Source organism: Corvus brachyrhynchos, unplaced genomic scaffold, assembly GCF_000691975.1.
Source record: "Corvus brachyrhynchos isolate BGI_N302 unplaced genomic scaffold, ASM69197v1 scaffold126, whole genome shotgun sequence".
Classification (NCBI taxonomy): domain Eukaryota; kingdom Metazoa; phylum Chordata; class Aves; order Passeriformes; family Corvidae; genus Corvus; species Corvus brachyrhynchos.
Window position 1 is genome coordinate 9,448,050 of NW_008239283.1, and position 26,779 is coordinate 9,474,828.

The 26,779-nt window shown below is 43.1% G+C and overlaps 1 protein-coding gene across 1 annotated transcript in view; it reads right to left on the reverse strand.

Moving 5' to 3' along the window:
- Positions 1 to 26,779, reverse strand: part of GLI2 (GLI family zinc finger 2) — a 190,723-nt gene that overhangs the window by 130,789 nt on the left and 33,155 nt on the right. The window contains exon 2 of the mRNA XM_008638300.2: positions 10,214 to 10,376. Within this exon, the coding sequence (XP_008636522.1) occupies positions 10,214 to 10,346 (133 nt within the window). The 5' untranslated portion in view covers positions 10,347 to 10,376. The remainder of the gene's footprint in view (positions 1 to 10,213; positions 10,377 to 26,779) is intronic.

Consider the following 26,779-nt stretch of genomic DNA (forward strand, 5'->3'; position numbering starts at 1 on the left):
AAAGCACCTTCACTCTAAGAACTTAACCTTATCTTCCCCAACCCTGCAAAACTGTTTTATGGTCCCCTTTGGACAGCAGCAGGGTGACACCTAAGACATATGAACAAGGTAAGGCAGCACCCAGGGGCAGCAACACCATCTTGCAGGTGGTGGGGAGTGGGAAATGGCAACCTCCCCACAGTCTGACCCGTTAAGTGTTTCCGTGTGACCGACGCCATAAACATGCTAACCAGATGCTGATGGATGGGCCTGGAGGCCCAAAGAACAACCCGAGTTCATTATATAAATGAGGGAGCAAAGGGAAGTCAAGCAGCTTTCCCAAAATCATGAAGGAAGTTTGGGACTTCATCAGGAACTGAAACTAATTTTCTCCAGGCTCAGTTCTGTGCCCTCACTGTAGGGAGCCACCAAAAAATTGGGTATCTTCACACAAGCAGCCTCTGGGAGTCGGATCAGCTTCCCACAACACATAATAATTCCTCTCATTAAAATGGGACGTGCAAACCAATGCCTAAAGTCCTCACCTTTGTGTTTCTCTGGTTTTACTTTATAGTGTAGCTGTAAATTCCTCTGAAAGAACATCACCAGCTGTACCTGCAAACCGGCACAAAGAGATTTAGCTTAACCTCAAGCCTCACTTGCAAGAAGGCACTTGCACACATTAACACAGGACATGGATATTCACACCAGCCAGGATGTAGGAGAGGATTCTGCTTAATTTCCCCCCATTGCTGCTGGTCCATCCCACAAAGAGCAGCCACAAACCAGGGTGAGCCTCAGGTAGAAAAACTGAGTGAGAAAGATCATTTTATCACCTCACAAACAGAACAAAAACTTCATTTGGGAAAAATCTAAATATTACGCAGCACTCCAGCTCCAGGATCAGTGGTGCTGACTCCTTATCACTCTCTCTTGGCTCTGAGCATCTCATTCAGTGCATAAAATCTCTGCTTTCTTTGAACGATTAAACTATTGTTGAAGCAGCACACAAAGGGCATGGGGCTTAGAAGAAGATACCTCCTCTATTGGATGTTTTTCAGGAATGTCAGACACTGATCTTTTATATCAATACAACTGAAGCCATCAAAACATCTACTTTAACTGTTTACTTAAGGATGCATCTGTTGCAAGCTGTGATTTTTTCTGAAAATCTGTCAGTCAGGAGCTGATCACTGTAAGAGAACAGAACAGAATAGAACAGCTTTCTGGCTAAAATGGCACCATTCAATCCCTGCAAATGTCGCTGTATTTTAAAAATCAGATACTGGTGTCAGTAAATATAAATATTTTGCTTTCAATGTTCCTGTTCTTATTTATGATTTACTTACAATTGGAAAAATTTTCAATGGGATGGCCTTAAAAAGATCTGGGATTCCAGGAGAAGAAAAGGGGTATTAAAAAAGAGAGGAGAAAACACCCACTGAGCTCTCTAACAAACTACAGAAAAGGCAGAATTGATTTCAGTTAAGTTTGTGTGAAAACTTTTTTGTTTGTGTTCATGTGGGATCACATTCAAATTTTTTATTTATTTTCATTTTGGACTCAGCCTACATGCCCAAGTTTTGCTCAGTTCTTTCCAGGAAGGTTTGCCTGATTTCAACCCAACACCACTATGGAAGTCACAGAACACCCAGCGCAGGTCATTTTCCAACACATGTAAAGTCACGAGTTTAACATAATCCTGAAGAAGTTTGCATGAAAATACTATATCCCCTTCATTCCTTCAAGAGCTAAATTTAAAGTCTTGGCTGAGGTTTTATTCTCTGTCATTACCAGTAAGAACAGAGAACTCATCCTGTCAAGCATAGTCCCCACACAGAATTCATGGGATATTGATTTCAGAATTTAAAGTTTCTGCAATTTTTGTCTCACATGGTTCTGGAAAAAACTGTAGCCCCAAATTATGAGCCCACTGTGCTAGGTACTGGACAAAGGCACTGCTGAATTAGTTTAAATTCAGTAATATCCTATTTGTGCTACTGAGCATTTTCATACCCTTATGCAACTAAGACGAACGAGGCTGACTGCTGCATCGTGATGTTCTCAGAGGCTCTGGATGATGCATAGACAACTTGTGTTCAGCTCTCCTGAAGGGAAAGAAACAACGCCTCCGTTTGGCAGATGGGCATGAGAATTTGAGTCATCTGACCATGATTACATGGCATATCATTGAGAGAGGAAGGGCTTTCTAGTGGATATGGTGAACCAAGGAATCTGGGCTAAGACCTCTCTACTATCATTGATGTCCCATGTACACCACATATGAACTTCTGAAGTTCCAGAGATAATCACTTCTTGACATCCCTCTGAAACAGCTCAATCCATTTCAGCCACTTTAGCACTGGAAAAAATCCTCTGTGCTTCCTGTCTGCAGAATGGGAGCAATGACATTCCCTGCCTTGCCAGGATGTTCATATGCAGACAGAGGCTGAAGTGTTGAGGCAGTGTGAGGGCTGCACAAAGCAAGAAATCCCCCCACAAGCCCTGGGCTCCCAGAAGCCACCAGACAGCACAATTCATCTTCTCTAATTATAAAAAATAATAAAAATAGTGCAGTGGAACTGGCTGTGTCCTCTCAGGCCTCTGCACCTCACTCATCACCACACGAAACCATGAAAACAGACCACCTGATTTCATGGGGGGCAGTTTAACAAGCTGAGGAACAATGCCAAGTCCTCTTTTCACTGCAAGGTCTATGGATGTCTTCTCAAGGCCATGCACAAATTCTTTAGGAGGTGCCGGGAATACAAGCCCTCTTTCTTGCTGCTGGTATTGGATGCACAGCATTTCTAGGAACATTTTTCTTTGCCACTCGTCTGACCTTGGGAGCAGTCCCACTGCTCTGTGCAGGCAGCCATAGAATGCTCTGCCAAACCCCATCAATTATTTAGCATCCAAAGGTAGACAATCTGTGTGATAAAAGGATGGATTTTATCTAAGGCTTGTTCCCCTTAAAGTGACTTACACAACTGGCCTCTCTAGTTGCTTCCCTTAACATAATTATTTACTTTTGCATTAATAGACTTCCTCCACTTGGGTTATTTTTAGGAGCTTTTTGTAGCCTTGAGAATTTGCTGTGGTTTTTTCCCTTGCCTCTTTAGTGGGGATTTTAAATTTCCCATCTCTGAATGGGCTGTTAAAACACTAGTTTTGCCAATGCTGGTGTAAAGCGGGAGCAGCTCTGGGAAGCAGCTCCCCTGGCTGTGTTGACATCTGGGTGTTGAGTTTGCCTCTGACTTGAGCAGCCATGGCGTAAGATTTCAGTTCAGGGCTCCCAGACTGCTCATAAGGCTATGGACTGACAAACATGAATGAAAGGCATTAAAAGATTAATGTAGTCCCACCTTAGTTCCTCACTTTAACCCCACTCTGCAATTTTGGCAAAGTTGGGAAGTCCGGGATTTTTCCACCTAACATTAAATCAGGCATGAAGCCCTCAAGGGAATAAAGCAGGCACCTGCACAATGTGATTCACTCCACCCTAATGCAAAAGCATCCCAAACTAGACACCTAACACTTGGGCAGCCAACTTTAGACAAAATAACTCCCATCCCTGGTCCTCCCATGATTATGGCAGGCTGAAATGCCATGGTTAATGAATGGTGTTGGGAGAATTGATTTATCAAACCTGTGCAAATTCACAGATGTTCAGGCAAAAAGCTGTCAGAGATACTAAAATTTCAAACTATGGGGATGTGCTGGCAGAGGAGACAATCCAGGAGAAAATCCATTATCACCACTGGATTTTCTTACTTGACAGTAAATGACCAATCCACAATAGGTAAGTTTAGCACCAGTTAAAAAGGTTATATTTAGGTACTCTATGAGGGGCACTTTAATGAAGTCTAAGCTGGGTCCACAGAAAAGAAGACTTATCAGTATTTGCCAGAATAAAATTTTGGAGCTTACAAAATAATAGAAACGTGGACGCAATTATTATTACAACTATTATTAATGAAAATATAATACACTCACAACATACAAAGGTCTTCCAGGTGGTACTTAATCGTTGGGTTCACCAGTGCCAGACCCAGCCTGTGAAGAATAACTTCTTCTATTTTAAATTCATAAAAGCTCTTCAACTTGGCATTCAAGCCTGCAGTGTGGTTAAGGATGAGATAAAATTACTCTGTCTTCAAAAGTGCCTTTGCATCTGTAATGGGCTGAAATTATAGGAACTTTTGCTATGACAGTGTGGGGGAGCTGTGTACAATCAGGGAACGCTGATGTTATGAATCATAGAATCATTTAGGCTGGAAAAGACCCTTAAGATCATCAAGTCCAACCATTAAGCTGTTGCATCATCTAAGGGCTACACAATTTGAACCAGAAAGTCTGTAAACATTAATGGTTATCTACTCTGGGGTTGCACCTTTGCCCACAGGGTTGGCTACCACACAAAGTCAGTAGAGAGGCTTGGACAAGGAGTTTCCCCCATGAGGAAAAAAAACCCAGGAAGTCAGTCTGCAATCACTCATTTAAGCAAAGCAAAGGATTGCCTAGCAAGGAGGTGTTGCTGACTCTTTTAAAGAAGAGACTAGGGAGACAGCATTGCAAGCCATGGATAAAGGAGAAAGGGCAGGCAGAAGAGATTATGTGCTTTTGTAGCACAGTTTGTGGCAACCTTAATTATCAAAATTCTGCCACGTAACTGAAGAACTAAACCTGCTGCTCCCAGAGAGCTCTCTGCCAGGCCCACACACCAGATACTGCTCATGGAACATAACAGTGGTGCAGCATGGCTTTAACTTCATCCACCTCTACATGAATCCTTCTAAACTATCCCAAAGAGCAGCTGTCAGGTGATGAACATGATTCAAAGCTGGCAAACTTGCCACTGTCTTTGATATCCTGTGACGGAGGAACAGTCTCAGCACTGCACCAGTCTGCCCAAAGGGACGTGAGTGGCTACACAAAAGAGACTGTAGGCAATCTGTCCACTCAGAAGGGCTACAGTAGCAAAGAAATACACTTTAAGACCCAACAGAATTAGTTTTTTGAAAGGCTGACAGAAACAGTCAGAGATGAAATATAGTTCTTGATTTCTGTTGCTCTTGTGGCAGCACTGCACTGAAGCCCTACCCAAGGTGGGGGCCACTGAACTCTGCAGTAGATGCACGAGAAGCAACAGTGGCTGTCAGGAGGATTTCTCAGTCTGAATTAGGGGATTTTCCCATCATTCAGTTTTAACCACTTGCCCCCTTCTCCCTGGGAGCCAATCCCAGCTTTTCTGTTAAACACATCCCTCAGCACTGTAAGCTGTACACAGCAAAGCAGTGCTGGGCAGGGAAGCTAAGAATGTGCTTGTACTGCTTACATTCCTTTTCCTGGAAAATGTGAACTGAATGAAAAACATTATTTAAGAAGATCCCTGCCTCTCCAGGGTGGACAGAGGAGATGACTTCATTGGGGCTGCTCTCATTCTAATTTGTCTGAGTCTCGGGCCACACAAACTATATATTTTTTCAGGGCGCTGAGGTCTGCTGGGATGCTGGCATTTCCTCCTCCTCATTTACATGGTCTTCCCATAATCTAGCACTAAGACAAGCTGAACTGCATAAGGACTCCCTGCCAGTGCCACTTGGGGCTTGCTTACGGAAGACCTCTGGAGAGCGATGGGAGGTGCTCCCTGCCCTTCTCCTCTGCCTATGAAAGGGCTGAGTGTGCTACTTCTGCAGAAGAAAGCATTCCTGCCAGGCCATAAATCAAGTGACCAAACTCCATCCCAATCTCTGATCCACTGCAGAAAAGCCCCATACTCTGCCTTTACAGCACACACAGGGCAAAGAGCTGTATTTCATCAACTGAATCCTTAATATCAGAGGAGAGTCGTTACCTCCTGGAAAAAAAAAAAACACAGCCAGAGTCTTACTAGTTCTGCAGCTTGGCTTCCCCATGTTTACACCAAATGACTTGTTGAACTTCATTATATACAAAGTATTTCCATAGATCAGAGGCAGGGAGACCTGTGCAGCTAACATAAAATAAATTACCACCCTGTGATAAATGGTTCTATTAGCAATCCAGATTGTTAAACTCAGATACAACAGGATGAAGGGAGCACTGCCCCATTCATTCTCCCTGCGGCAGATACTGAGTTGTAAATAGGTTATTTTGTGTGTAAATAACACATTAAAACTCAGCATTAGCCGTGTCTTTTGATAGAGAGGAAATTGTTCCAAATAAATAATTTTGGACAGGAATGTAAAATAAGCCAGATTTAATAGTGCATGCCTGCTGTAGCTGTGTTAAACATGACTAAAATGATAAACCCCAGAATATACTAATAGTAAACTATGCTCTGACATCAAAGTAATGAGGCTGTATTTTTACCCAGCTTTAGAAATGCTAAAATTAGTCTTGACAGAGCCAGACATCAGAAAAATGTTTCAAACATAAACACCATCAATTTGGGAACTTGGAGTTTGTGTCATGTGGAGGGTGGCGTGGAGAGGGAAAGGTGCATTCTGGGCCTTGTTAAAGTCAGACAGTTAGCATTTAGGAAAACTTGTATTTAATTTTTATTACAAGATGAGAAACTCATCTTCCTAAATATCTCTGCCTTCGAAAGAGTGGCTCATTTAAATTTCCCCTACAGCCATGTGCCCAGGCTTCCTCATGCCTGTAGGTACAGAGGACGTCCCAGTGCCAGCCTGGAGGACACAACACAGCCTCACTCATGTGGTGCTGTGCACCAAACCCTCCTACCCTACACAGCAATATGGACTTTTGCATTCAACAAAAGGATTTTCTGAATTCAAATTGTTACAAGTTGCCCTTCCAGAAGTGGAGCCAACAAAAGGAGAGCCTCTTCTGCAGATCTGACTCGTCTATAGCTCCTACACACTGCCATTATAAACAGTTCCCATCTCAGTCACACATACACATGTGCCCCTACTGCAAGAGACAAGAGGCGCTGGCCAACATGACTTATGGAAAAATAGAAAATTAGGAGAGACTTCCTGATATCGTATCTGTGAGGCCAATTTCTGAACATCTGATCAATGAGTTACTATAAAAAACTGTCTCAGATGATGTTAAAATGGCAGCTTCAGAAGACTAAAAATATAGGATGCAAATTTTTAATACAAAAGGACTCTTCGCTACTGGCAGCATCAACAATATTAATTTCTTTTCCCACAGCCATAACCTTATTTGTTAGAAGCTGGAAACATGTGGGACAAATATCCAAAGCAAGGGAACTAGAAATGCAGACTGAACACAGCATCTTATAATAATACAGTCTAAATAATAATATATTTAAATAGTTTTTCTTCAATTATTTAACTAATATTCAGCTTATTCCTTCAATTACATTAATTATAAACAAAACCACATCAATCTTTTAATTCCTACAAGTGAAAAAGAAAACCTTATGATCTGAGAAACATGTAAAACATGCTATGAGGGCACTCCTTCAGCGTGACTCAGTAGAATAAAGAAGAAATGTGTTGCAAATTACAGTTGTTTGGCTCTGGAGAGCAGCTTGGTGATTTGCAGCACTGGCTGAGCCTCACTGCCACTTTCTCATGTGCTAGTACAAAGAGTAAAACCTCTGCAATAAATGAAATCAAGAGTTTGTCTTGGATGAGAATAAAGACTTGCTCGTATGGCCTCAAAGCAGGGTGGGAAGCTCAGAGGCCCACCCTTTAAAGCTGATCCCCATCTCAAGCTGAACTTCCTAATTAATCTCCAAGCCTCGTTTGCTTTCTTCTGGAAAAATATGAGCACAAATACTCATAGTTCTGGCCTGTTGTGAGTAATTACTCTAGTTTAGGGAATCAAACGTTATATTAGCATGAATATCATGTAAGTAGAGTCTCATCTCTACCCAGCCTTTTGGTATCACCTGCTAGATCACACCTTGCCGTTAACTCATGTTAGAAGACAACTTTGTATTAATTCTCCTACTTCCAAGCACACGCACAAGCATGCTGCTCCCTTTCAGGAGCCTGTATTATGTCTAGCCAGAGTTCAAAGGGAAGCCCTTCAAACCACAAGAGCACATGCATCACCTGCAGAGTCCCGGGGCCAGCGTTCGACCACACGCTGCTCCACTGCTGCCCATTTTGGGTCATTTATGAGCACTTTTCTTCACAGCATGACATAGATTTCACTCTTTACATCTCATTACACAACGCTTTCATCACAATTCTCCTGACATCTTCAAACAATCCTCAACTTACTTCTCCACTTCTTCCTAATAAAAGGAGAAATATTGAGCCCATAAATCATTTTTCTCCAAAGGTGAGAGCACACTGCTAACAGAACATATTACACCGGACGCTTAAAAACCAATTAGGTCTCCAGGGATGCCAACTGGGCTGATGGACACTCCACCTCAGGGCATCCTCATTTGGATCTCTGGAAAGTTTGTGACTGCTTCCTCAGTGGAGGCACTCCCAAGGCAAGTGCCAAGTGGGGAGAAAGTGTTTATTCATAACAGCTATCTACAGGCTGTGAATTTTAGCACATGCTTGTTGGGGCCAATCAACCCTTCAGGTCTGCCAGTCACTGAGATGATACCTCAAGTGAGCTGCCTCAGTAGTTCCTATAGCCTTTGTTTCTTCAGGGATGTGCTGGGGATGCCAAACTTCTGCACATTGCTGTCTCCCTTATTTCTGCTTCCTGGCAAGTCTTCCTTTCTGCACTTTGTGCAGTGTTCACATGGAGAGTGGCTCAGAGCCATCCAGGAGCCCAAACAATTTTGTAGAAGACTTTATGGTTGCTTTTAAGAAAAAGTTTATCAAACACATGAACTAATCTGATAGGTTATAATCTAGCCACTCCTACCTTATTCTGTACATCTGAATCTTCACAGGTCAGTGTGAAAAAGAAACCTGAGTAGCAAAGTTTATGAAAAAGAAGGAGAGATAAAGCAGATCTAAGCCATCTTGGTTGGAAACTATCTTCAAAATTCAGGCAACAGAAAACTCGAACTCTCCAGCTGAGCTAGGTAAGAAAGAGAGGAGCTCACGGAAGAGTTGTTCTGTTCTCCTGGGGTGATGGAAAACCACCCTGCAGTGAAGGAAGGGGAGGGGACAGGTTCATTTTGAGGTAGACTCTGGCTAGCAATAAAGTATATTTTAAAAAGAAAAAAAAAAGCTGACTCTCCAGCTGAGCTAGGTAAGAAAGAGAGGAGCTCACGGAAGAGTTGTTCTGTTCTCCTGGGGTGATGGAAAACCACCCTGCAGTGAAGGAAGGGGAGGGGACAGGTTCATTTTGAGGTAGACTCTGGCTAGCAATAAAGTATATTTTAAAAAGAAAAAAAAAGCTGCCTGTGAAGTTTACACAGCTGGGGTGTCTCTTGTCACATCTGAACTGGTGCAGCCTCTTCTAAGTTTGCCTCCTTATACCCTGTCCAGAGAGGACACCCAGTCCCCAGCAAGGGCAGCTGTGGTGGTTCCCCAGCAGGCACAGCCTTGCCCACAGCTGTGCCACGATGATGGGCCCTGGCACTACTTTGGAGATGCACCAGCACACGTGTGCCAGAGATGGGGGTGTATTTTGCCTGCTACAGCAAGCAGCAGGAGGCAGGAGCACCACGCCTGCACGTTCACCTGCACACCAGAGTCACACCCACCAGTAGTGGCTCCATGCCCGTCGGTGTCCACAAGAGCTTCCCAGCTGACTCCAACAGCAGCAAGACCAAAATCTTGCTTAACACATTTAAAAAGCCACAAGTGGAGAGGTTTCTTTGTGAGCATTCTTGCACTGGGTCTGGACATTCCCAAACTCCTCCCTAACCATGAAATCCCAGCAGCAATGACTGAAGGCCATGTAGTCTGTTTAGCTCATTAGCAGGATCGCAGCTGGCACACAACACCCCCTCCTGACCAGGATAATGAGGTGCTCCCCATCTCCAGCCAGTCTCACCAGCCATTCTTTAACTCCACCATGGAGGAGTGGAGGGCACACTGCTGCCAACACTACGCAGCACCAGTCAGCTGGTGGCAAGCATTGATGGAATGCCCCAACTCCCCAGCAGCCACCCCTCACCCCAGCCCAGTTCTCTGGGAGTGGTGGTGACCCATCACACTCCAGTGATGTTTAGATGCCACGCAGTGACACAGCTGCCAGTTCCTCTGACAGCCAAGAACCCCAATAAACTCAGCATGTTCACAGGAAGACAGATGCCACCATACTTATTAAATTCTTACAGTCTAATGAAAAACACCCCTGCTGCTTTCAAGTTGTGGAAAACATAAAGTACCTCCTTGTGCCACTGCTGCTCCTGCTGCTGCTAAAGGAGTGGGTTTCTTCCCCGTCTCTGTAAAGCCATTGCCCTCCAGAACAGCACCTTTCCCTTCTTTTTTCCCAGCAGCTGTTGAAGCAGAAGTTTCCATCTTAGACGGGCATCTTCCAGCTCAGGAACCCTACAGGACATAAAACAAAACCAGATTCTGGTCACCACTCACAACACAGGCAAAATCAGCTCCATGAGGAAGGCTGATGGTTTGGCAGAGTTCAAAAGCAAACGGCAAGCAGCGAGGAATTCCAGGGTTTCTAACTCCAGCAGTGCAGCCAGTACAGCAGTCACAGGCACAAAGGCTGCAACCATGTAAAGGGCTGGGTGTTCTCACAGACCTACAAAGAACAAGACCAAAAAACAGTCTTTCCCCAGCTAAACTTGGTCTACACAGTAAAGTTTACAGGTCCAAAGGGCTTTCCAGGATTATAGGATAGGTGAGATGCAAATATTTAGCACACATAAAACTGCTTTATCCATCCTATACATGACCTAGACCTTCCTAAGAAAAAAATCAGCTAAAAATTTCCAATACAATTCAGATAAACATATATTTTAAATGGTTTTTTTTCTGTCCCACAGAGGGTGCTTATGCTGTGCGCTGGTTTGGAACCAGTGTCATGATCAGAACTTTTCAGCAGTGCTTAAAGATAGGCCACAGCAGGTCTGCCACATCCCATCATGTTCTCACTGGTGAGGACTAAAAAACACCAATCCCTCTCTCTCTCCCATAAAAGTTCTTCTGTACTGAGCAATTGCATCTGAAAATCAGCTACAGCTTTACCCCCATTAGAAATGGTGGATTAAATGCTGTGAAATATCCACAAAACAAGAAGATACCAAAGTAAAAATAACCTGGGTTTTTAAACTTAAATTGATAAAATGTAGCAGCTCCTCAACTTTTTGTCAGCTTGACCATTTTTTCTGCACGATTCAGACTTAAACGGTCTCCCAAAAGCAAACATATGGGTATCCCAAGTTTAGTGTAAAAACAAGGTTTATCGTAAATGAGGAGGCATACTTTGTTTCTGAATGCAAATACTTTTGTTCCCCTCATTTTAACTTGTTTTATTTCACATGTCTCCACCTGACTCCTGCTTGCACATAACCAGCACAGTTACCTGGCACTACCAGCCTCAGGCTGGTCTTGGGAAAACCCACTGCTAATTCCTCTTTCCTTTCTAATTTTAATGCAGATCTGCAATTTTTCACATGCAAGTTTCAAATGCAAAATTTTCAGCTCCTGAAATACTCTGGAGAACGCTGGCTGTTACTGGAATTAACGGGATCAGGCGAAAAATATCTGGGAAACCAGAAAATTTTTTTTTGCATGTGTTGATATTTTTTATCGCCATTGTGCCAACTCAAAACTTCCCTCCCTTTGCTCTGGACGACTGACTGACTCCTGAACATCTTGGATTAAAAGGCAAACTCTCCTAAAAACTTTAAAGCACAAAAATTTCAGGAATTCCCACCCTGGGAAGGACCTTGTGCACGGTGGTTGTGGAGGACTGTCACCACTGCCTGGGCTCTAGGAGAGTGGTATCCCACCAAGCAGCTGTGTGCTGCAGCCTGAGCAGTTTATCCCAGGAGCCTTCAGGCATGGCTCACGTTAATGGGGCAACGAAGTGATGGATCTGCGGCCACAGTCTGCAGCCATAAACTGCGAAGCTCACATTGGAAATGACAGGACCCACAATTACAGGCTTTACTGATGACACAAGGCTCCAATGAATACTGAGGTGGCCCCTCAAGGTCCTGCCCCGGCATGTGCTGTGCTTGCTGGCAAACATGGGATGGGTTCCTGGGGGCCAGGACTTTACAGTGGTTTAATCCAGGAATCAGGTTGGGTTACAGACCACGTATGAAATAAATACACCCAAACTGCAGGAGTATTTGACCTAGGTCTGACAGCCTGGGCTTCTGTTCGTTAAGCAAATAAACTTCAGAGGCTCTGTTACTAACCCCCCACCTGTTTCTTCTTAGTCCCTCCTTTCAAGGCTTTGCACTTTTGTTTGAAACCAGACGCTGGGCCTCGCACCCCGACCCCCCTTCTCCGGGTACCCTGACCCTGGGGGCAGCCCCGGGGGTGAGGGACCATCCTCAGGCACTGCAGAGCTCAGCAGCCAGCAAGGGGAAGGAAGGAACTGGTAACAGGACTTGTTCTGTGAAACACGCAGGTTAGAGCCGTGCTTTTTTTCCAGAGAGATGCCTGAAGCAAAATCTCTAAATCCCTGCCACAGACACCTCAGCAGGGACCCAGTTTTTCAGATGTGTCATTTATCTAACTGGAATGTGGCAGGAGATCATGCCTGTATTTGAAAATCTGGTCTTTGCAGCTGTAATGCTCTCTTTTCAGATGAATTACGACTTAAAAAAAATATTCAAGTGTTTGTAATAAGTGGTTGTATTAAACAGGTAAATCCTCAAATACCAGATTAGAAAAAAAAGAAAAAAAAAAAGTGCAACTAGTCTGATCTCACAGGATTTAGGGTAATAAGTCTATAATTATTTTTGCTTCGTAAAGGTGCCTGGGGCAGAGCAGGCTGACTATGAGGTTCCAAGCTTTTCCTCAAGTCAGCAGCAACCAAAAGTCATTTTCTTTTCACAGCACCCCACTGCCAGAGCTGACCATCCCAGCCCAGGAAGACACAAGCATCCGTCCTGCTGGATCCTGCTCTGCTCAGAACCTCTGCCCACAGACCGGACAGAGACCAGTGAGCAAAGGAGGACCAACACCTCATATATGGGATTTCATATCCCACCCTCTGAGGTTTCAGAGACAGTGGCCAAGAGCTGGTGACCAGCAGACTTCCCAGCGGTGCAACGTGTGACCAGGACACAGCACTGGAACTCTGGAGATTTAGGTCCCCATCATGGATCTGCTACAGTCTCCTCAGTGTCCCTGGGCAAAAAGCTTAACGTCTCTCTTGCAGCCAGTTTCCACAGCCATAAAATAGGAAATAGTACTTTCCCCTATTTGCAAAGTGCTTTGAGATCCTTTGAGGCACAAGGCTATGGAAGTGTTTTTATTACCAGTATAAGAAGATATATTGGTGGAGGCAGTCAATCCACACTATCCAGGAGCACAACATTCATTTTTTAAGCAATACATACTTTGCTTTCTGTTCGATGCTAAACTTTTTCTGCTGCTCTGTGTCACACAGAATTTATAAATTCAATGACAGATTAATCTTAGCAGCAAGCCATTTGGCATGAAAAAGGGTTTCACAGGGAGCCTGCTTTTTCCTGTAAAGACCATGCATTTAGGAGTGACTATGTGGAGAAAGACCCTATGCACTTATTCAAGCACAACTCTCTGCCCTCCGTCATTACTCAGAATTAGAAAACCAGAATGGATTACTCAGATTTTTCCTGAGGTTTGTAGCTTTCTCTGCAGGAGGAGGGTTGGGTAATTGATTTTGACACTAATACCAGCACTATTCATATGCCCTGTAATATAATTCTGCAGTGACACTAAAAAGGCAGCCATCTGAGATCTGAACAAGGAAAGTGCTATATGATTTGCCCTAGACAACGCCAGCTATTTTAACAGCTGTGTTGTATATTAAAAGGGAGAAATCCCAACAGAATTAAAAACAACAAAGTCACATTTGCCTTTGAGGGAAAACAAGAAGCCGTAAACTTTCCTAATAAAACAATCCCTCCCGCTAAGTGCTTGAGGAATGGTCAAAAGTGCTGTCCGAAAATGCCAGTCTCCTTTGGAGGGTATCAGCCTGAATAGGACTGCTGGCAAACTCAGGAATAAACTCATCAGCCATACCCTCTGCACACCTTTTTTTTGTAAAAGGCATTATGTCCTTCTTCAGGCTTGTTCTTTATCAGAAAACCCCCTTCTTCTCCCCTAGACAGGGCAGAAAACATAATTTTTTTTTTCTCTGTGAAAAATGAATGACCAATTTTGGCTATTTCTGCTCAAAGATTAAGCAGAACCATGGGAGTGATCTTATGTGGCAGAGGGCAGGCACTGCCACTGACAGTGTGACATAGGTCCGATCCTGAATGCCACCTTCAAGCCTGGTAGCCCCCTGGTAGGGGCAGAAAGGGATTTCCAAAGTATGCTTCCAGACTTTTGGGAATATTTTGGGCTTTCTCAGACCAGTGTGTATTCTCTCTTCAGTCTGAGTTCATCTCTACCTGACCTCCCCATGCACAGCCCCAGAGGTGCTAAAGAGGTGGCACAACCTCCAAGGGACACACTGGAGATGTGCTGGATGCTGAGACCAGCACCACAGCCAAGATGCAGCTCCTGGCAAGACTGATGGGAGCTGGGATAACCAAGGGCAGCCTTTGCACAGCTCTTGCCAGGTTTGTGCTCACACACCCACAGGGAGACACTGAAACAATTCTGTCACATCACCCCCATACCTACAATCCTAGGTTTCACAGCTTTTCCTGGTGTGCTGCTTTAGTTAAGATAAACAAGGACATACTCCCACCACCTCTTCTTTTGCACTGGACTGTGTCATACAGCTCAAGCCTTCTGAATACATGATCTACTTATGAAATTCAGTGTGAGCCAACTGCTCTGAACATTGGCTTAATACAGTGGCTGCTGTGATCCTTTTCAGTCTCCCAGGGTTTGAGCCAAATTATGTTCTCAATTACAGGGAAGTAGCAGCAGTTAACCCGGTGAAGTCATAGGCTCTGTACCACAGCAAAACTTGACCCCTCTATTTTCTTTTATATCAGCAACAGCTTTGAATTACTAAAGAAAGTTTTTTCTGTCTAAATGCCACTACTAAATCTTGGGACTACCCAAACATGCTGTCTGCTGCTGAAGGACCTACAACTGTTTACAGAACACCAATCTCAGGTAAAAGTAGCATAAATACTAATGCAGAACTAATCACTTTTGAGGTCCTTCTGACACAAGGTTTCCCATCTTGATATTTCTTAGGAATGGTCCGCTTGGGCCAGTCCTACAGGGTCGATTACATATGGAAATTAGAGCTGTACACTGGGGCAGTAGCTCTCTGTCTGGGGGCTGCTCCTGCCCCTTTCCCTCGAGAAACCTTCTGTGGTGGGTCCCCACCAGCTTCCGAGAAGAAAGGAAACAGAGACAAACCCATGCTGAAAGAAGCAGTGTTAGGAGGGCACAGAGCTACTCAGGGCTTATTCTATTTTTCTGCCCCCTGCCCTGACTCCTGCTCAGAGAAGAGTAATACCAGGCTGCCAAAGGGAGGGAGGAGGGAGCTGTGCTAGCAGCAAACAGGACAGGAAGACACAAAAGTTCTGCCTGCCTACTCCCAAAGGTAAGGTTAAAATTGCTGAGACATCTGGGTGTTCACAAAGCTTCACCAAACAGTTCCAGCCCATGGCAAAAGTTGTATCACTCAAAAAAATGAAAAGGGGGAAAAAAAGAAAAGAAGAGGGCAAAAAAAAGAGACAAAAAATACCCCCAGTAGAGTTGGCAACACTGCAATAGTTATACAGGTTCAGGAATGTACTAAGGCTGAAATCAGAGACTTAGCATCTCTTTTGAACTTCAAAAACAAGTCTCTTCAAATCACTCTGTTAATTGGCTTTAAATTAGAGTTCTAAGTTTAATGAACAAATCCTTCGCGTACGGCATGAAACGGATACGCTTCTAGATTAACTTCCTGATCAACACCATCTGCCATTTCCATATGGCAACAGCAAACCAAAAGCACGAGGAAGAAGCTGCTCTGCAATACTGTGAGGGGTCAAAGTGCACCCAGAACTGCCTGGTGCTTGGTAGTGTCTCTCTGTACTGTAGTAACATCACCTCCAACCAGCTCCAGAAATCCTGGGATATTCCAGGCACAACTCTGTCCAGGAATGTAAAGAAAGGAAAAATGCAGGGTGGGAAGGAGGCATGAGGGAAGGAGGGATCTTTGCAAGGATGACTGGATGGATGCGGAAAGAGCAGGAAGTTCTGAAAGATGGAGAAGAGCCTGGAAAACGAGAAATAAGGGGATAGAGGGATGACCTTAAAAACTTACTGAAAAGTGTGAGTGAGTGAAGCACAGACATTATCAAACCCTGTGGAAACAGAGAAGAGAAGCATGGAAAAGGGGAAGCAAGAGATTGCATGCAGACCTGATTCCATGGGAGATGGAGATACACACACTGCTGGGGCAGGGGAAGGCACAACATGACATCTCTAATGGCAGGGACAGGACAGGGAGGCAGTGCACAGACAGAAGAGAGACACAGGGAAGAAAAGTGATATGGAAGGGTCTCTGATGGAAGAAACATGCCCTGCAAACAGCTTCAAAGAATGCAGCCCTCCAGCGTGCTCCCTCACCCTTTGTACATGGAGCAGCTAAGACTTTAAGTCTAGCTAAGCAGGTAGACTTTGTCTAGGCACAAAAAGAGTCTACTGCTCCAGCTGGTGCCAGCAATGTGAAAGGAAACCATCTCAAAAAGAGTTGCAAGTGCTGTCCCCCCCACTTACATTGACCACAGCAGCCTTCCACTTATATCAAACAAGGACAGTGGAGTTAGTGGTGGCACTCAGAAATTGTCACCATATGGAAGGTCTGTAAATATTCAGCTACCTGCTCCAGAACCAGCCTTCAGCAGCTCCTAGGAGACCTTCCAGCAGGAGCCAGTCACTGATGGGTCCTGGACAGCAAGGGTGCAATGCCAGCATCTGCACAGGGGCACCCAACCCCTGGGACCCCTGATCCTGGGCAGGGCTGACAGAGGTGGCACAGCACCTGTGGGAGAGACGCATCTTTCAGGAATGTCAATCACAGACCAGGCTATCCTAGGACACTGTGGCACCAAATGCCAACACTGAGGCCACTGAATTGCAACATTAATGATTTTCCCCTTTCTAAAGCCATTTACTTTCTGGGCTGCATTTGTTGGAAGGGAGATGATACTGAATAGAGGAATTAACATTTCACCCATTTTTTGGGTTTAGCCTGGTGTTCATATTTTTCACAAACACTAATGTCACTTTAATATTGCTGCTTCATTACAAACAAGTCTGATTTATAAAATAGCAGAACATTTGAATAGTTTCCCCACTTCCAGTATATTTTCAAGTTGCCAACCTTAGAGCCTTGAAAAAAAGTTACCTTTCAGATGTTGGGTTATAAACAATCACAATACATCATCAAAACACACGAACAGACATAAAAGCTCAAAGCCAGACACAGCATCAGCAGTGGTCCATGCCCAGACATGCAGACTGGGGTACCTGACTTTCCCTCCTCTCCCTCAGAAGTTATCTTTGTTTCTTTGGAAGAACTGAGAAGATGGAGGAGTGGGGGCTGGAGGGAAGACTCTTTTGTGGTAGAACAGGAAAACAAAGTCATGCTTGTAATTTTACAAAACCAATCCTACATGTCTTATCATGAGAAAATTCCCACTAAGCGAATTCCGACATGTGAAAAACCGTCAAAGTAGATAATCAAGACACTCCTGCATTCAGACTCTGCATTAACATGCTGCAAAAAATATGGGATGATGCCACCAGGTAAACACAAATTGCTCAAAAGTGATGCGTCACCATTATAACTGGTCCATGAATCTTCACTTGGGTTTTTTTTATTTGTTTGGTTTTGTTTCAAGAGTGAGAGAATTGTGGCAAAGTGTTGTCTAAGTTTGTGTTTTTGATGTAAATCCAAAGAAGTTTTCAATTTCCTGTTACACAATTGTCTGGGTTTTTTCCAAAAACAGAACCAAAAAGACAAATAGTACCTATGTGTGCACACATGTATCTAATGAAGAAGTATTGTTTTCATTTTAGGAAACCTTTGCACACCAAAATAGGGGAAAAAAAAAAAAGAAAACATAGACCCCCTAAAAATCCCCCTCCCTCAAGTCTCATTGTCCCACAAAAGTATAACTGGTCCATGAATCTTCACTTGGGTTTTTTTTATTTGTTTGGTTTTGTTTCAAGAGTGAGAGAATTGTGGCAAAGTGTTGTCTAAGTTTGTGTTTTTGATGTAAATCCAAAGAAGTTTTCAATTTCCTGTTACACAATTGTCTGGGTTTTTTCCAAAAACAGAACCAAAAAGACAAATAGTACCTATGTGTGCACACATGTATCTAATGAAGAAGTATTGTTTTCATTTTAGGAAACCTTTGCACACCAAAATAGGGGAAAAAAAAAAAGAAAACATAGAACCCCTAAAAATCCCCCTTCATCAAGTCTTCATGCTCCAACAAGAGCAGAAACTCTAACAACTAACATGTCAGAGAAAACATCTGTGGTGCTTGGCAGCTATACCAGGGTGGGTTACAGTTAAACAGGGTGGATAACAGACTGTATTAAGGGTGGAGGACCATTAAACTGTTTACAACAAAATTCAACTCTAATTGCAAATCATTAATAACCTATTGACTTTTCATCAGGTTCATGAGTAAAAGATACTAAAAAAGTAAATTGCACATACTACAAGAGGGGCAGAAACTCTGATTCTGAATGGAGATGTTAATGCAGATTCCACAGAGCGGAGAAGAGGTGGCACAGGAGATCTGGCTAACAGGACAAGAGCTGCCCTGATACTGGATTCAAGGGAGGTTTTGAGAAGTGAATGTTTTGTTGGCTTGGTGGTGACTGAAGGAGAATCCTCACAGGGTTTCACTTCCGTGCTGCAGTAGTTTGGGCACTTTCAACTCTTATGAATGAAACCCCAAATACAAACCACATGCAATGAAGTTTAATGGGTTTGCTTTATGTAGGGGTGGGATGAGTAATAATGTCTTGTAGTGACTAGTCCATCCAGATGACATTGAACAGGCTCCAAAGCTTGGATAAGCAACCCCTTCATTTGGCTCAAGAAATGAAAATCTTTATTTTGAGCAATGAAAGGACTGCATCCTTGCAAAAATCCCTATAGCAACTTCAGAACATGTTTCATTACAAAATTTTGGTTTATTTTTAAACATTCCAGTTCTGTTCATCAGCCTATTGAATTCTCCCTCCAGAGGCACACGTGTAAGCATGCAGAAGAGAGAAGCCTGGGAAGGAAACAAGAATGTAATTAAAAACAAAAAAGCAACACTTCAGTTGGCTCATTTTCCTCTGCTGAACACACACACCACACAGGCTGCTATTCCACACTTTATTCCACTCCACATATTGTCTTTATAATATAGACTACAGTTGCCAGCTGAAGGCAGGATGCAGACCACATAAAATGGCTGGCAGTTCATAAACAGGGGAATGGAGAAAAATTCATCCAGATGAGAATGGGAGAAGAGTTTCTCAGAGGAACATAAGAGTATTCAGGGTTGGAAAGGACCCATGGAGGTCATCAAGGTCAGCCTTATGCTCACAACTAGCATTTGAAAATCCCCAAACTGTTGAAATACCTGAAAGTTGCTGTAGGAGGAGAGGTCAGAGCTATATGGGATGTACCCATGAACCACAACAAAGCCTAGTCTGCAAGGACACAAGCATGCTGGTAAACAAAAATTCTAGAACAACCAAGAATCCTTGCAAGGATTATATGAGGGAGAATGAAATCAACACTTTGAAGAGTACTCCATTTCTGCGAGCTGTGACTTGAGTTATAAGGTGATATATTTTTCCAGAAATTAACAGTTAAGTAAGTAGTGAATGGCAGAGCCCCTAAGTTTTCAGCAGCACGGGTCCATCTTCTACAGAGAAAAGAGACTACAATGTGGCTGGCTGTCATTTCAGTGGATGGGAATAAGTCTTTCAGGAGACAGGCTAAAGAATTCAGGAGGGTATTAAGCTAATGACAAAAGACAAGGGTGAAAATGAGCACTCATTTAGCCAGAAATCAAGATGTCAAGATTAAAATTAATCAAGGTACCAAGGGACTCAAAGAGAAGAGATTCCTTAATTGTGTAGACTGTAACACTATGAACACAAGTAATAAACAAGAAGTGGAATAGCTCCTTTAATACACAAATTAGTCCTGACTGGTATTACTGATTCTGGTGGAAACATTAATATGAATGGAGAGTTACAATCATTTTGTGTATCAGGAACTGGAAACAAATACAGAGTCATGAAGCCTGTCAGTGACAAATGGCTGTTGACAAGGTAAATAAAGATGATTGGTATGTACCAGTGAGATGCTCTCCATCCCTAGATGGCCTAGATAAAGATTACAGGTTCTAAAGCAACCACATACAAGGCCACACATCTGGAAAATAATTGATTAAAATGAAGACTGTGTGAAACGCTGACTGGAGATGACTTGAAGTTTGGGGCAGGCAAAGAGTGGCTGAGAAGCTCTATGGAGGGTACCAATATTAAAATGATTAAAGCAATATGTGTTTGTCTACACAGAGTTTGGGAGGCTGTAATGCCTCTGCCTAACCCTGAATTGACAGTATGTGCAGTTCTGGTGCCCACAGTCCAAGCAGAGAGATAAAAATTGCAAAGGCTCCTGTGCCTCACATGAGAAAAATGAAAGAGAGGTCTAAAGAGAAGCACTTGCAGGATGACTTGATCAGTATATTAACACATACACAACTGCAAAGGCTAAGAGACAGAAATTAAACTAGAGAAATTCAGATTAGAAACAAGGCTCCCAGTTTCAACAGAAAAGAGAACTAGATTCAGGCTGGTGCCAGACTTTCTAGCACGGCAGAGCTGACATTGTGTTCAGATATTTTTCCAGGAGATCTGCTGTAGTCTAAGACTTATCACAGGACATGGGTTTTAAGTACAGGGTGGGTTTAAGAAGGTTACACTAGATCAGCACCTTGATCCTCTGTGCACCTATGTATCAGGGTATTATTAATGGTTGGTTTGCCATACCTTCACAGATCAAAACCTCTGCATTTAAAAGGATTAAATTTTAGCATGTATGTCTCTGCTGACAACCAAACTAATTTCTACCTTCCAACTTCTCTATTTTTTTCTTTTGTGATAAGGACTTAGGACAGGTGTTTATGTCCTGCCAATGGCGATGCTGCAGAATATACATTCCTTCACTATGCAGTTATGTCTACTGTGCTACAAGTATTTTGATGACTGAGACAGATTATAAAACCATTCACCAACAGAATATCGTGCAATCTTCACTTTGTAGCCTGTAAGAACTCACTTTGTTTCTTGATCTGGTAAGCAGCTGCCAGCATCAAAAAAAAGAAAGAAACAACATTGTAATTTATTTCATTCTCTTGTTAGAAAAGCTAAGGGTAAAACCTCCCTTCTCAACCTCAGTAGTGGAGTCTCCACAACCTAAAGAAGACTGGAAATACAAGAAGGTCGGGTCCTCCGCAGCCCTGCAGTGTCTGCTACACATACAAAACAAGCTGGGCTGATGAGCCGGAATATCTCATGTCCCCAAAACTTACTGGAACAAAACACAGACCAGCAGTGAACTTTTAGCAAATGTCAGCAGGTTGCTATGGCTCAGAGGAAAGGTTCGGGAACCACGTTGTGCGTACACGACTGCGCAGCGGAAGCAAGTGAAGCACAAGAACTGTGTTTGGTGGTAGCCAGGCCAGGGGCTGAGCAATGGAAACTGCATTTGCTCTTGTTGAGTCCCCATAGATTTTCAGAGGCTATACCAGACTTCAGAGCTCAGTGACTGATGTGACCACTAGACACAAAAAAGATTCTGTTTCATTACATAAGACCCAAATCATTAAGGCAAGCCTGAGAAGATTCTGTAAATACTGCCTCCTCATTTGCTTTTGTTCCTTGCTACTTTCTAATTTAAGACAAAATGCAAAGGATTCATATTAATTCTTCGGGACAGAACTCTTTTATAGAAGCATGTGTGTCTGCACACACATATATCTGGTTTTAGTTATAGTTATTGTTTAGTTATAACTAAACCAGTTATAAGTAATATATAACTATTTACTGAAACAATTACAATTTACTTTGCAGTTGCTGTACATTATTTCTGTCGTATATCAATGCACATGATAATTATATTCTATGTCCATATCTTTTTTCTGCATGCAGGCTTTTAGAGTTCCTCCTCGAGAAAACAGTCAAAACAAGATAACTCTTTCACCTCCTGTCTACAATTCCCTCCCTCTTCCTAAAGTTTCTACTCTTTTCTCTAATTACCTCACTCCTCCACAACCATCCTAAACCATGTCACAGCCACTTTTCTTGCTCTCCTTGCTCTTTCTCTCTTTTTTCTGCTCTTTTCCCTGGTCTGCCTTGGTCTGCCTCTCTCTTAAACCCAAAATCCCACTTGTGTCTATAATTCATTCAATCTTCCTTCTTGTTCACAGCTATGCTGTATTCAAAGCCCAGTTGCCTCCGGGCTTTCTCTCCACTAAATCTTACCTACATTTTACTCTCAGATTGACCTAGTTTGGACCTAATTCCTTCCAACCACACAGAAACTTCAATCTGTCTCTCAAATATCTCTCATAGCAGTCTGGTCGTGGTTAGAAGGTAGCAAAGGATGCCAAATGCTGTAGAAGTGGATAGCATCTTGTTTGTTATCCAAGTTTGAAACCTGGGGTGGTCCTCAGATGCCTCCAACCCCACTGTAAGATTTTACCTCTAGGCCACCTCTGACTCCTGCTTCTTCCTTCTGCACAGTGTCTCGGAGTTTGGCTCTTCCTTGAGCTTCCTGCCACTCACCTACACATCTGAACTCAAAATACCAGCCTCTAAGCCATTCATTTTCATTTACAGCAAGTTCCTTTACATTGGCTCTAATGAGCACAAAGCTGATTTCACAGCCATTCAGAATGTGGGAACAAAGAACATTTTCCTAGCTTGTCACTTTTTTCCTGTCACTTTGCTTTACATCCTTTGATGGCATGCTCTTTTGTTTTGCCTCAGCCATTGTCTCCTCTTTCAAAGCCTATCAAAGCCTACCACACTATGCTTTCAATCTCATTGGCTTCAGGAAGACTTCAGCAAATGCATATGCACTTGCTTCCATCAGGGCCTAAATATGTGTTCTTTGGGTGGGTTTGGTCATATCTGCCCACTCCCAGTCTCATTCATAACTAGTTTTCACCACTGAAACTACTAACTTGGGCTGCCTTCTGTTTTTTCACAGGTCTCCAAGTTAAGAACCAGATCCCCTCAGAAAATCAGGAACTAGTGAACACACCTGCTCTGTTTTTACAAGTACTATGGTTCCACAGTTAACTCTATTTTTCCTCCTGTAAGGGAATAATCACTTGCATAACTCATTTAATCATAACTCGCTTTTCCCTCACCAGAAGAAAGATTATACTTATATCCACTTGCTCTCTGCACAACACACAGTGTCATGGAATCTTGACATTCAAAATTATACACTAGAAATACTGAAAAACCTCTTCAAGTATGCATTTTAATTGCTGTCATAACCTAGCACTCAACTGAAAAGCCAGTTAGCTTTTTCTCCACTGAAGCAATTAAACATTTATTCTTTCCCATCTCTACAGTCATCCTTTGGAGTCCAAACCTTCATAGAACTGAAGGCACAAGGATGGAGGACCTATCATCAGCTATAGATGACCACACAACTTTTTGTCTCTAAACCATATCCATAGCTACCCAACATCTGGTACCACTTTGTCCTCTTGGGCATTTCCCAGCCTTTCATGTATTATAAGTGAGACAGCTCAACATACTTTATGTTTTGGAGCCATTATCTTCACTGCAAACTCAGTTTCATAGGTTTATTGCCAATAAATGTTTATAAATGTTAATTGAAAAAACCCAGAGAAGATGTATCTTCTGACAACAAAAGTTGTTGGACATCCCCCAAACATTAGTGGCATGCTGAGAAAACAGTAGATGTCTTTCCTTACCACTCTCGCAACCAAAGACTGGTCTTTATTTAGAGAGTATGTTCAGGCAGATGACTTCAGAGAAACAGACCTGAAGCACGTGCTGGGCTGGCTTTTCATGGCTGCAGTCCACTGAGATTTTCAGAACACAGGACTGGTAGCTGTGAACATTCCTTAATGCTTAGGCCTTCCCTTTTGCTGAGCAGTGCAATGATACAACACAGCCCCAAGGTCACGTGGCTGCTGCCCGGCCCTTTGGCTGGGACCAGGACACAACCACTCATACTGTGTGTCATGCAGAGAACTTACAGCTTTTACCAAACCTGTGGCCTTTTGGGTTCCAGCCCCCCCAGCCACCCAAGGGCCCTGGCAGCTAAAGGCCTGTTTCAGACCGTGAGAATCGGCAACCAAAGGAACGAACCGTCAGCAACTCCAGCACCACATGCAAATTACAGAGCAGGCGAGACCTCAAAGCAAACATCGTGTGTAAATAACTTCAGGGAAAACACACATAGGAAGAGATCTATCTGTTAGAGGAATAAATGATTCCTGTTCCTTCAGGTGCAACGGAGCAGACCTCAGCTCCCAGAACAGGCCCACTTGGAAGGAACACACTGTCGTCCCACCTCACTGTGCCACCAAGACCTGTGTCTCTGACAAGCATTGTGACTGTATTACCAATAAGCACAAAATAAATTAACTGCAGTACCTGTTTAAGAAGAGAGTAAGAAACCACAGCCTACTGAGAGATGTGATAAAAAAAAGGTGCAAAAATGTTCCATTGCTTCTAAGAAATCCTCGATGCAGTTTCCTGACTTACCTACCCCTGCCATTGTGCAACACTGCACAAGAAACCAAACAGACACCAAAATAGCACTAAATATTGCCCAGTCTCTTTTGCTATTGTCAAGGATGAGGTGAAAATAAAGTGAAGTGACAATGAAAAGCTTTTGTAATGCAATTTGGCTGCTGTGACAGTACCTGAGGATAGACAGATGACCAGACAACTTTTCATTCAAACCCATCTTAATACAGAGGAAAATGATTTTGGATATTTTTCTATATATTCACTATAAAATGAATCAAAATAACATCAAAAAAAATGCTGAAATTATGTAATAATTATGACAGTCCCAAATGTTCAACAAAAGAGATTCATTATACACACATTTAACACATATAATCAAATTTTCTTTGGCTAAGTCATTATAAATGTCCAGTTGATCAGCCCTCTAGATCCACACCATCTTAACCTCCTCTGATCACAGCAGCACACAGTACAATTGCTTTTCCTGCCATCCTTGGAAAACTTCTCTCTTGAGCCTTCCTGGAATGGGGTTGCATCATCCAGCTCATTCTGCTCTGCAGCATCAGTACTAATCCCCAACCTTCCTTTGGCTGAGTCATTATAAATGTCCAGTTGATCAGCCCTCTAGATCCACACCATCTTAACCTCCTCTGATCACAGCAGCACACAGTACAATTGCTTTTCCTGCCATCCTTGGAAAACTTCTCTCTTGAGCCTTCCTGGAATGGGGTTGCATCATCCAGCTCATTCTGCTCTGCAGCATCAGTACTAATCCCCAACATCCTTAATAAATGCAAACACAAAGTTTCCCAGAGTTCTGTTCCCAGAGCAGCTTTACTTTGCTAGTGACCAGAAAGGTGTGAAGATATCTAAATAGTTACTCTATGCTAGTAGAGAAACTATGCACACCCAGGTATTTGCAGTCACTTTTCACATCTAGTTTTGACTTTTACTGGTCTTGGGCCCTCCAAGAGATCCAAGTCTAACCTGCCCTGCCCTCCCATGTTTATTTCTCTGACCCAGAAAATCCCTCTGCTGCAGCTTCCAGCTTAAACTTTCACCCTAGACAGGACCCTCACTGAGAAAAAAAAAACCACTCTCAGACTCTTTAGTCATTCCCAAAGTTTCCTGATCTGCCAGTAAAACCCCAGGGCTGTTTCATCTCACCTTCAGTAGCCAGCTCCTTTGTTCTGCAGAGGGAACATTACGACCATACATCCCCACAGGAGAGGCTGGAATAATTCTCCTCACTGCTGTCCCAAGAAATTTTTACCTGTTTTGTGAATATTTGAAGTTTGGAGGTTGATGATGCACCTCTCTGCAAACACCGAAGTCATGCCATGATGCAGCAACGATGTATTCAAACACAGACAGAATCCCCAAATCGGCACAGCACTGCCTAAGGACTGTCACACTGCAACAGACAAATGGTCCCACTCATCCAACACCCTGTCTGACAGCAACCAGTGATGGATTCTTCAGACTAAAATACGAAAAGGTCATTTTCTTTGCCCAGGTTTAGAGCAAGGTAGCAGAGGGCAAGGACTCTTGCAAGCTGGGGCAGCAGATGATCGCTCTGTGCTAGGTCAGGTGAAGTGAGAAACTGGGGAGGGATCTCTGCAGAAGGTGTGAGCTTGTTCATTCTAGGCAGAAAGTGCCTAGAGATCATCAGTTCAGAGATAATACAGGAGCACAAATTACTACCATTAGGGCTTCTCTAGATTTGAATACTGAAACCAGAAACACTACTACCTTATTGTAGAAATACCTCAATCTTTCCTGAAACTTGCAGACCTACACACTATTTTAGGAAATGCATCATAAACATACTTCCACTTCTGAAGTTAATCACAATTGCCTTACAGGAGATTAACACCATAAAGCACTTTCACAGCTGACGTGTCTTTAAAAAAATTCCCAGAGTTAAACTTGTATAAATAATGTAAGTGACAAGGAATATAATTATTAAATGTTGTCATTTTGGAAGAAAATTAATTAGCGATAGCTGTCGCTGTCTTGTGTCTATTTAAGCAGTG